This window comes from Eumetopias jubatus, unplaced genomic scaffold (genome assembly GCF_037043125.1).
Source record: "Eumetopias jubatus isolate StellerSeaLion01/CBP00866 unplaced genomic scaffold, mEumJub1_p1.0 scaffold_14, whole genome shotgun sequence".
In the NCBI taxonomy this organism is placed as follows: domain Eukaryota; kingdom Metazoa; phylum Chordata; class Mammalia; order Carnivora; family Otariidae; genus Eumetopias; species Eumetopias jubatus.
Genome location: NW_028274820.1, coordinates 18,960,820 through 18,972,845, shown reverse-complemented (window position 1 = coordinate 18,972,845; position 12,026 = coordinate 18,960,820). Strand labels below are relative to the sequence as shown.

At 36.1% G+C, this 12,026-nt stretch overlaps 1 protein-coding gene and 1 non-coding gene across 2 annotated transcripts in view; both read left to right on the top strand.

Annotated features, from left to right (window-relative positions):
* The window catches only part of LOC114201706 (B-cell receptor-associated protein 29), a 47,252-nt gene that overhangs the window by 11,215 nt on the left and 24,011 nt on the right, over positions 1–12,026 (top strand). Inside the window, exon 6 of the mRNA XM_028094524.1 lies at positions 3,795–3,903. Coding sequence (XP_027950325.1) covers positions 3,795–3,903 — 109 coding nt within the window. The remainder of the gene's footprint in view (positions 1–3,794; positions 3,904–12,026) is intronic.
* LOC114201709 (small nucleolar RNA U109) lies at positions 7,181–7,314 on the top strand. Its single transcript, XR_003607689.1, has one exon. It is a non-coding gene; the product is annotated as a small nucleolar RNA U109 (small nucleolar RNA).

Below are 12,026 nucleotides of genomic sequence, written 5' to 3'. Positions count from 1 at the left end.
CTGCCTTATTTTTCCACTACAGCAAAAAGGTAAAGAAATACCTTTTCTCATATAAAACAGCATTCAAAAATGTTTCTTTGGGGGTATTGTAACCAGCATCTTTTAAGGAAACTTTTAGAGAATAGCATCACTTTATTTTTTACTTTGTTCTGTTTTGAAAAGGCATTGATCCATAGATGTCATGTAAATTTCCCTTTGTAGTAAATATAGTTCTGGGAAATCAAGCTTGTGGTATTTCTGTATTCAAAAGCAGGCAATAAGTCATGTCTGCTTTTTTGGAATGTTTCAGCAGCAAAATGAGCCTCGTTTTGTACCTCAGTCTTACTTGTTTCATTTCCTATCCTTTGATCTTATTTCAAAATGGTAAATGTAAAAACAAAACCCTCAAAGCTTTAATATATGTTGGCTAAACTCAAAAGCACCCAGCGTTGTATTTGTAAACTTACTGTGTACCTATCTTGATTTAAAATTATGCCCATCATGTTAGAGTAATGAGTTCTAATTACTAACAGAACACTGCTTTCTTCCTCTTATTCTTTAGTTGTTTTCCTTTTACGCATCAGCTTTAAGAAAATGGAAAGTGTTTTTGTAAAGTTTTGGTACTCTTTTCTCGTATACACAAGACAAGTACACAATACATAATTAACATACTTAAATTAGTCTTGCCCTTCAAAAAAAGCATCTTCTTCAAAACGTTTTTGGAATTTTCTTTTAATATTATTTTCACAACGAGTTACCCTTGCAAGGAAATTTATTTAATGTCTACTGATTCTTTGATTCCTCCACAATTTCTCTACTTTTTTTTTTTTTTTTTTTTTTGGTTTGTTTTCCTCCCCTTTGATTCCATGCTGTCCTGGTCCACTGCTTCTTGTATTGGAAGGACCCAGTCATTGGCCTCAAATCATCAGAGACACGTAAATATGCTGAGCTAAAGCTAGCACACAGTAAGGAGAAAGTTTGTGAGCTGCACATTAATATTGTCAGTGCCCAAAGTGTAACTAATTAACCAAGAAAAGCCAGAGGTCAGAATATCAAAGATCACTTCTGTTTTGAGATATTTCATGTAGATTTTGAAATATTAGCTAAAGAAAGATAAAATTGCTGAAACAACTCTTTATTCTCTATCAGAGACACCTTATCTAATGGAAAGCACGTTTACTGTGAGATCCAAGAGACTTAGGTGTTAGTCCTAACTACCAGTAATTAGCATTGTGACCCGGGGCAAGTCACCTCACATGTTCTCAGGTCCAAGGTTATAAATATATCTAACACTATGCCAGGTACTGCTTCAAATCCTTCACAGTAAGGTATTAGTTCTTCTTGCAACAACCCCATGAGGTTGGTATTATTATTATCTGTATTTTATATATGAGGAAATGGAAGCACAGAAAGGTTAAGTGACTTACACAAAACCATTCAACTAATTAATAATGACAGAACTATGATTTGAATCCAAGCAGCCTGGCTTTAGAATCCACACTCATAACCACACTGTTTTGTGCCCCTTGTATGCTGTCTTATAAAATGACTTGCAGATGGTTCCTGAGACCCCTTTCTGTTCCGATCCTCAGTTAATGAAATAATTATAAAAGACCAATTAACTTTTAATTTAACTGCTTTAAAATAACAACAGTGATGGAGCTTTACTTCTTACCAGTTTTTTTCCCAGCCACTCACCACGGTGGTATCAGGTGGGTGGGACAGGGAACACATGCATTATTGTAGCTAGTAGCTAGCTGTTGAATTTCAGTTCCAGGGCTCTTGGTTGTTCTCCAGCGTCAAGTCATACATAATAAATTTGGACAAGTTTGCAGGTGCAATAATGAAAGCTTATTTACAAGACCAACACAAACCCAACTTTTCCAAGTCAATGGCATAATAATTTAAGCAGTCAGTGTAAACATTCCTGCAACTCAGTGGTTCTCTTCCAATTTGGGTAATCACCGGAGACTGTGTGAACTGAATTCAGTGAAGTAACAGCTAGGATTATTTTGAACTTGAAGCGGGCAACAAAACAAAGATTTGGAAAAAATCTTGCTTCTTTCTGCTCTTTAAAAAAATTTTTTTAAATTTTGAAGATAGGAGGCTCCTTCAGCTTAAGTATGTACTTTAGTGTTTGTCTCCTAAAAAACTTGGGGTCATATATTCATTAGAGCTTTAATTCCTCCTTCTGAGCTGCTTAAACTCGATTATAACACGATAGTACTGTATTTGATCTTATGCTACGGTTTTTATGCTCTTGTCTCATCCTTTCCACTAGATTAAAGTTACATGAGAGCAGAGACCATGTTTCTCTTACATTTTTATCCCTTATATCACCTAATTGTAAAAATTGTAATCTATTTGCATGTAGCCCATGCTCAGTAGAACTTTGTGAATTTTGTTTATTGGATATACCAGCTTACATTAGAAAAGGAATTACCCTGCAAAAGAAAAATTCTTTTCTGCCACTTTGTTTAAAATTGGCCTGAGCTGCTTTTTTTTTACCTGACTGTGGAAACTGTCAATATCAAGTTGCTGCAACTTTTATTTATTCAAATAACCCATGCCAGTGTATACATATTTTTCAAACATTAATTTGCTTTTCTTGGTAACTTAAATATCTTAAAATTTCTCTAAGATAAGTAAGCTTCTTAATCTATTAACAATGGTAGTTTCCTGGGGCACCTGGGTGGCTCAGTCAGTTAAGCGGCTGCCTTCGGCTCAGGTCATGATCCCAGGATTCTGGGATCGAGCCCCGCATGGGGCTCCCTGCTCAGCAAGAGCCTGCGTCTCCCTCTCCCTCGGCCTGCCACTCTGCCTACTTGTGTGCTCTCTCTCTCTGTCAAATAAATAAAATATTTAAAAAACAAAACAATGGTAGTTTCCTTTTAGACATACAGATTATGAAATTTTTACTCCATGATATTTTTATTTTAGTCAAATATTCTAGTATTCTGATCTTAACTTTTCTTGCCTAGAAAAGACGATCTGCAGAGACACCTGGGTGGCTCAGTCAGTTAAGCGTCTGCCTTTGGCTCACGTCATGATCCCAGGGTCCTGGCATGGAGTCCTTCATTGGGCTTCTTGCTCATCAGGGAGCCTGCTTCTCCCTCTGCCTGCCGTTCCCCCCTGCTTGTGCTCTCTCTCTCTGACAAATAAATAAAATCTTAAAAAAAAAAAAACAGAAAAGATGGACAAACATACAAAAAACATTTTAAAAGCCCTCTTAGATTTTAAAATATAAAAAACATTGTAAAAGATTAACTGAATAGAGTAATTTGGGGACTATTCAATGACTATTCAGAATTAGGTAGAATTTTCCAAGCATAGAGATGGCGCCATCATTTTACACTTGCCCATCCCCACCCTGACGTTATATTCCTTTTTTACACATTGGTCTGCATAAAAATAGTCTGAGTAGACAGCTCTGTAATTGGAACATAATGGTTTACCAATTAATATCATCCTCAGAACCGTTTTTTTTTCCTTAGATTTACATCACACACTTAATGGAGGCATTTACATTACTTACCTAAATACTTTTCCAAAACATAATTTTAATTATAGCCCAACCAGAAACTCTAATTTTCATTTCAGAGATTTCAGCCTTAGTAAGAAGAAATCTTTTTGTTTTTCAAATATCAAGTTTCTATCAGCAAAAGTACATTGTAGAAAATTATAAAATACTAAAAGGACAAAGAATCAAATAAATACCCAATAATTTTAAATATGTTATTCAGCCTATTTCCTGAAATAATATGTGGTTGTTGCAGTCTAAGCTTACTTCTTTCCATAACTTTCTTTTCTGATAGCTCTTGAAAAGCTATGCCAAGGAAGAGGAACACATTTTGGAAGCAGAAAATAAAAAACTAGTAGAAGACCAGGAAAAACTGAAAACTGAATTAAAGAAGACTTCAGATGGTAACTTCGTGTGCATGTGCGGAAGTAGAAAGTGTAGCATGATATTTTATGTGGTTACACTTCACTGTTTTCCCTAAAACAAAACTAATGGCTCAGTGTTCTTCTGGCTAAAATACCAAGAGTGACCTATTTATAAATTCCTGCTCAAATATGAAGATAAAACATGGTTTTGGCCAAGAGAAACATGCTCTGTTATACAGAAAAACATGTAGGTGTTTCAGATCTGTGTTGTAAATACAGATGTTCCTGCCTTAGCACAAGAGCTATGTTCCTGAAAAGTTGCTTGTAAACACAGTTTTGGAAAATGAATCACATTTTTCCATCATAGTATATTTCTTCTTTGAAAGAAGCAATCGCAGGGGGACAGTTTTTGTTACAGGAAAATATATTGCTTATCTCAAACCCTAATATTTCCTACCTGCCAGATAGAAGGAAAGCATTCCCTGAAAAGAGATGGGTAGTGTAGAGTAAGCAACAATCTGGGATTGTTGACAATTTGAATGACTTATTCTAAAATACATTGTGATCAGGACTTGGGAAGGCAGCTATTTCTTCTATGATTTTTTGTTTCTTAGTAATTCTGATAGCATGTTCTTCTTCGTCAAAGAAAAAATTGTTATTGCCTATAGCCACATAACACAGAAAAGTAGGTACCCCAAGTCCAGTGTCATTCCAGGAAACTCTGAGTAAAAATCTGTGGCTTGACCCCTGGGCAACATCCTTACATATAACATATTCCTTGATGTTGTCCAGACAGTGGCAGACCTCTCAGCCTGCCAGAGTTAAGATAATGATCAATGCATAGACCTTCTCCGATTTCAAATCTCTTCCACCACTTTATGTTGGAGGTAAATTGGAGAATGTTCAGTGACTGAATCAAGGACCTACTTTAGACCATTTGTAGGTTTATATTTTTTTAAATAGATCTCGGCTTAAAAGTTTTTTATACTACAACTTGCTTTATTGATTATCTATTTACAATATTTGGGTAGAGTTTACTTCATCAAGATGTATTTGAATTGATATGGAAAGCCCAAAGATAAAAGCCGATTCTGTAAAAACAAAAATCCATAGGATGTTTCATATGATATAAAATTCTTTAATTGCTTTCCTACTTCTTATTTAAAGTGAAAAAAAAAGATTAGTTTAGAGGCAGTAAGTTAAAAAATAAGTTACTCTTCTAGACAAGATAGGTATTATGTAGTTGGTGTAGTATAGCCCAAAATTCATTGTTGATACTGTTGCCTCTTCTGTTGTTACAAAAGATTTGGAACATGATCAAGTTTTAACAGGATGAAGAAGTTTTAACACTTATATGAAAATAAATATAGTAATCACCCACCCTTTACATTGGACATTTAAGAAGAGAAGGAGTATTTTTTTTTTTACCCAACATAAAATATTGCTGCTAATCCTTTTGAAGAATGCAAGGGACTATTTCCAAAATACCTTTAATTAGTATAAAAAAAATTGTTTCAAAATCTTGCTTTTTTTTATACCAGCCATGGCATGGATCCCTCTCTTAATGTAAAAAGGGTGGTAGAAAAATAAAAGACAACAGGTTGTTTGCCACGGTACACCTATCTTAACTTTAGGCAGTTTAGTTTCTTTTTCCTTTGCCTTTCAAAAATCCCAACTTTAAGATATTTGGAGCTTTGACTTTATAAGGCTGAAATATAACTCTAAACCTAATATTATTTTAGAGTAATATAAAGAAACTGTATATTTCTTTAACAGATAATTGAGATGTTTGGAGTAGATGAACTCTTTGATAATATAGACATTGTGTTTATAATCTGATAGCAAGAGATACCGGCTTCTGTGTTTAAAGTGTAGACTACAAACCTAATTTCAGAGTGAATCAGTGTTGAGGTAAAAGCAGATTTTACCTGTTTGAGTATGTCCTGTTAGGTTTCTGCAAGATGTGTAATATTTTATGAACACATTGTATGTACCCAAAATTATTATTTCACATAACAGTATCAGTGACCTTGAGAAGATGAAAATTCTTCTAAAGGAGATATATCTTTGGCTATGTTCTCTTGATATATTCCAGTCAAGTTCATTAAGACAAGAACTAAGAAGTTACATCAACTAATAGTGCAAGAGATTCAGATGAATTCAGTAGCACAGTGGTTGGTACCTATTATCGTTCCAAAATCGTCATTGATTTCTCAACATTGAGGATATTAAGGCTGACAGTGCTTAAGAAATGTTTCAGAAAGTTCTTTTATATTTGAAAATTGAATAGAAAAGCAGTGTGATTTGTCTCCTAATGGAGGCAAATAGAGTATTTCAATATGAATTTTCTTACTCTTGGTGTTTGTTTAATCTAAGTGAAACATTTTCTCCAAAGTATACTAATGGCGATAAAGCATAAGTACAAATGTTTATTTAATCTGGTTAGCCTCAAATTGGAAAAGCGGTGTGCTGAATACAGGTATTAAGAATACTGTATTAGTAGTGCCAAACACTCCATCAGTTTTTAATCACCAGCTCAGATTTGGACCAGAGTTAGTAAATTGTCTGTGCTTCAGTGCAGTAATATGACCCTAGTGATCCAAAAGAGGGCATGCATGTCCCAAAGCACCTAATTTATAGTCAGGACTAACTTAGTCAGGTGTAAGGACCTGATCTGTCATTTTTAATGATCTGTTTAACAATAACTCTGATACCCCACTATGTGGAGTAATTGGGAAAGGGCACTGCCATGAAAAATGAGAACTTAGCTTTGAAGAATTTACAAAGCTCACATAATAATAATAAAAAAGCTTAGAAGCTTTCACAATAAAAATAGATCTTGTATACAGTGGAAAACCTTATGGATGTCCAAGGAGATTGACTTCAAAGGAGTCTCCCAGGATAGCTCCTGGTTTTTATTCTTACAAATAAATACCTTCTTGGCATTTATGCTTATAAATAAGTACCTTCTCAGTATATATTAACTAGAGAAAACACCATTCAGTCATTGCCTGCATTCACACAATGGTAAAAGTAGATACAGTTTTAAAAGTGAGGGCGCCCAGCTGGCTCAGCTGGAAGAGCATGGGACTCTTGATCTCAGGCTCATGAGTTCGAGCCTGATGTGGAGTGTAGAGATTTCTTAAATAAAACAGAACAAAAATGTTTTTAATAAAAATTAAAAAAAAATAAAAGTGATTGAGTTTTGGGCCACCTGGCTGGCTCAGTCAGTAAAGCATGGGACTCTTGATCTCAGGGTCATGAGTTCAAGCCCCACACTGGGCGTAGAGCTTACTTAAAAAAAGAAAAAGGTGATTTTCATGTGGAAATTTCTCCTATTCCTTTATGAGCTGGAATGTATTCATAACATGCTACATCTTAAAAGGAGTTCTCGGAGCTGCCAGTCATATCGTGGAGGTTGAGTAGTAGCCTACTCTTTCTCCTACATAAAGGGAAAAGAAGAAGGAGAGACAAAAAAGTGATTGAGGCAAATTCCTTGATCCTGGCTTTATCCTCCCTCCATCCCTCCCTCTTTCCTTCCTTCCTCTTTCGTTCCATCAGCAATTTTTTAAAGAACTTTTCAAATTATTTATTGTAAGATCTTTTAACATGGAGCATAATGAAAATAAGACATAAGCTTCTTACACAGATTTAAAACTGAGGGATGGGGTGCCTGGGGGTTCAGTTGGTTGAGTGTCCAACTCTTCATCTCCACAGGGGTCTTGATCTCGGGGTCGTGACTTCAGGCTCCACGCTGAGCTCCACACTGGGCATGGAGCCTACTTAAAAAAAAGAAAAAGAAAAAGAAAAAGAAATAAAACTGAGGGCTTTCCAATTCCTTGCAAATGAGTTATTTGAGCCATCTATTTATCTAAAAATAAATTCTCAAAGTCTAACGTAAGCATGTTTTACAGTTCAAAAGTTTTGTGAGCATGAACTGTCTTTAATTTGTAGCTATATCAAAGCCATCACCTTATTTTAAAATTGTTAATAGTTAAAAAAATGTGTTAGTTTTGGTCACAGTTTTTGCTTTATTTCCTTTTAATGAGCTTTTATAATTTGAATAAGAAATTCAGATTTTTTTTCTCCTCTGTTTATATATCTGGAAGTTTCTGCCTCTGCCATCTCCTTGCCTTCTTTTAATAACTGAAGAAAAGTCCATATTAAAAAATAATAGTACAGTTTATTTGATGGATGTGATAATAGGCATTATGTAATTAATAGTATACTAATTAAGCAAAAAAAAAAAATTGAACCAAACTATTAATAGCAGTTGTCTTTGGCATGTACAAAGAATTTATTATTTTCTGGAGTTGAAATTATTTTCTGTAATGAATTTCTTTTACATGTACAGTGAAAAGGATAAAAAAACAAACTCCCTCCCAAATATCCAGGTAATCTAAGGCATTCGTTTTTTGGGCTTGAATTATCTAATTGATTGAGTCTGTTCCCATCTTTACTTTGAGAGTAGATACTACATAGTAGAAGTTGTTTAACCATTGCTAAGTGACATGAATCATCTTGCAAAATCTGAAAACATACTGGGTCGTTCTAGTCAAGTCACTGAACCTTTTTTAGGCCTGTTTTCTGTAAAGTGAAGGAATAGGCTAGTTAACCTTTAATGTCTATGTATCTCCAAATAATACAATTTAGCAAAAGTGACCATCAAGAACTATTTTTACTGTGGCTTTTTGACCCTTAAAATTGCATTTATTTTTCATGAGAGAAAATTTTTCACCGTAAGTTACCTTTCTTCCAAACTGAAGTTCAGCAGGTGGTTAATTAAGCCATATTCCTCACAGGAGAAAAATGTTTCACATAGGCTTAGAATCATTAGGACAGGGCCTGGCATGTTTAGCTCATAGCTCAAGTGTGTTATATGGAATGGGGCTACAAATCTTAACTCTCTTGGGTGAGACATAACCATTTCTCACTAGGTTATAGTGTGGTTGTTTGTTTAGAACATCTATTGAAATACTGATATGGAATAATATAATTGCAGGAGAGGAGAAATGATTAAAGAAATCCGCATGTTCTTTTCATTACAAATATTGGGGAAATAAAAAATAAGACTAGATCTTTAGATCTTTTCTCTCCAAGAATCTTTCCTTATGGAATTATAACACAAAGTAGTCACTATAATGCTTAAACAGAGTACCTAATTCTTTTTTTTTTTTTTAATTTTACCAGAGTTGTCATATACAGAAATACTAGAAGTCAAAAGTACTACAGGGTTTACAGTGAAAAATAGCAATTCCCTGAGACCCATCCCCAGAAACAGCTACATTCAACTCATTTAGCTGTTTCTTCTCACCTCCAGATTTCTAAATGCAATGTTTAGGTAGCTGTTTTTTGATCTTTCAGTGTGTGGGATTTTTCTCTTTGACTTTCTTACATGGAAGAGAAGAACTTAGCTCTCTTGCCCAGCTCCTCAGACACATTTCCCATCCCCCATCATTCCAATATAAGCATATCATAATTTTTCTTTCATCACATTATTATAAGTATGTACCTACTATTTATCATTGTCGTGAAAGCCCCTTTGCCTCTTTCCTGTGCTGCTACCCTCTTTCCTGAGTTCTGTGTTTTCCACTTTTCTCTCCTTTTGGTAGAACATATCATCCAGTAGCTTCCTGAGGAAGAGTACATGAAAGGTAAACAATTTGAAGCCATGAATGTCTGGAAATCATTATTTTCTGAAAATAACTATCATTATTTTAGCCTTACCCTTTGTTGAAAAATGCTTAACCTCAGAAATTTGAATGCAGTGCTCCATTATCTTCTTGCTTCTGCTGTTTCTGTTGATAGGGCCAGAGTCATTCCAGTCCCAGATTCTTTTTGTATATGGCCTGTTTTGTTTTGTTTTGCCTTCTGGAAACTTGTGGAATCTTCTTTCTGTCCTCAGGGTTATATAATTTCATCATGAGAGAGATTTTAGGAGGCAGGCAGAACCAACAAGATTAGGGGAATGAGGGAAAGCAGAAATTTAAGATGACTCCAGGTTTCTAATTTGGTTGACTAGGTAGGTAATACTTTTTTGTTGTTGTTGTTAAAGACTTTATTTATTCATTTGAGACACAGAGATACAGAGAGAGAGAGCATGAGCAGGGGGAGAGGCAGAGGGAGAGGGAGAAGCAGACTCCCCGCCGAGCCAGGATTCTGATGTGGGGCTCGATGTGGGGCTCAATCCCAAGACCCTGGGATCATGACCTGAGCCCAAGGCAGACACTCAACTATCTGAGCCACCCAGGCGCCCCTAGGTAGGTAATACTTTTAACCTAGATTAAGACCAAAGGAGATTTGGGGTGCCTTCTTTTATTTGGAGAGAGGCAAAGTGGATAAAATAAGTGTGGTTATAAATATGCTGAGTTTGAGGGGCCATCAGGATATCCTAGTGAAAATGCCCAAAGAACAGTTGGAAATACAAATTCAAAGCTTAGAAGAAAGGTCATCTCAAGCTAGAGTCTAAGCTATCATACATATTGATAATGCTGACAGTTAAGTCAAGGAGTTAATGGGAAAATCAAAGAAGACTGTATTGAGTGAGAAGAGGTCTGAACATAGAACTCTGACACATACCAACATTTGAGGCTTAGGCTGAGAAGAATCAGAGGTTCTACCTGATAACGATTCACCTCTGGCCATCTAACTCTCAGTCATTTAACTAGTAGTAAAGATCCCCTGGGTTCCAGGCAGACACCTCTACTTTGCAATGTGTATTAGTAATATGAAGCCTGCTGACGACCAAGAAGGCATTTATAATATCAAATGCTAAGTATAATTACAAAATTTTCATCTAAAATTTTAAAATATCTTTGAGGGGTACATGGGTAGCTCAGTCGGTCAAGCATCTGACTCTTGGTTTCAGCTTGGGTTATGATCTCAGGGTCATGAGATCAAGCCCCATGTCAGGCTCAATGCTTAGTGGGGAGTCTGCTTGAGGATTCTGTCTCTCCCTCTCCCCCTCCCCCAACATGCATGCTCTCTCTCTCTCCCTCTCTCAGATAAATAAATCTTTAAAAAAATAAGACATCTTTGAAAGGTATTTTGAAATTGCAAGAGTGAGAAGTATGTGGCTAATATGAGTTGGAGGAAGTTAGGATACATGAGGAATCTGAAGCTTGGGAAGCAAAGACGATCGCTCAGCCATGCTCCTTTCTCTCTCCCTGGACTACCTCACAGATAACTGCAATTTGATCTTTTCTTCCAAATTTGAAAACCAGTAGTATTTTCCTTCACTTCCTCCTTCCCCATCTTGTTTCATCTTCTTCTCAATTATTGGCAGGAGATTTCTGTTGAGGTAAATTTTTATTTACCCAACTCTTCTGAAGGTTTGTATTTCATTTTGAGAAGTCTTCAAGTGATTTTCCTGGAACTTGCTTTGCCCTCTACACTAGATTAATATGCACATTCTTCTGCTTCATAGAAGTCCCCACAACCTTCATGAACCAATACCCCTCAGCAGTTTTTATAGGGTCAGTTCATGGGGTTTGCGTTTCTACAGATGGCCACATGTTCCTGCAGGGTTACATATTCAAGCGGTTTTAGCAACATGGAGTCTGTTCCAATCCGTTTATGAACTTTTCCGTGTACCTGCCATATATAAAGTACTGTGCTGGATGCTGGGAGGGTTACCAAGGCGAATACGTTGTCATTCCTGTCTTCAAGGATCTCTAGTGAGAACAGTACATAAATTCACTGATAACAGGAATTCGGGGCAAGGGAAACTCAAAAGGGCTGCGGTAGCACGGAGGAGAAAGTGATGAATTCTTACTGGCAGAGTTTAGAAAAATTTTATGGGGGAGGTATTTGAGCTTGGTCTCAGGGATGAGAGAGGTTTCAGAAGCAGAGACGGCCATGTCTTCCCCTAGCCTCAGGAATGCACATGATCCAAGGATTAAAGGCTGTGATGTCTAAGAGAAGGGTTTATGGCCAGGTTTATGGAGTGGGCATGATGAGGCTGGCAGGCAATCTGAGACAAGATCTAGGGACCATGAGTACCATGCTTACAAGTCCACCATTTATTCTAAAATAAGTCCAGAGACAGCAGCAGGTTTTTAGCAAGAAAATGTAAAGCAGAAACAGTCTTTCACCAAATAATTTGTAGACAGAGATTTAGATAGAGAAGAAAATAAAATAGCTCTCAAATGTGTAAATGTCTT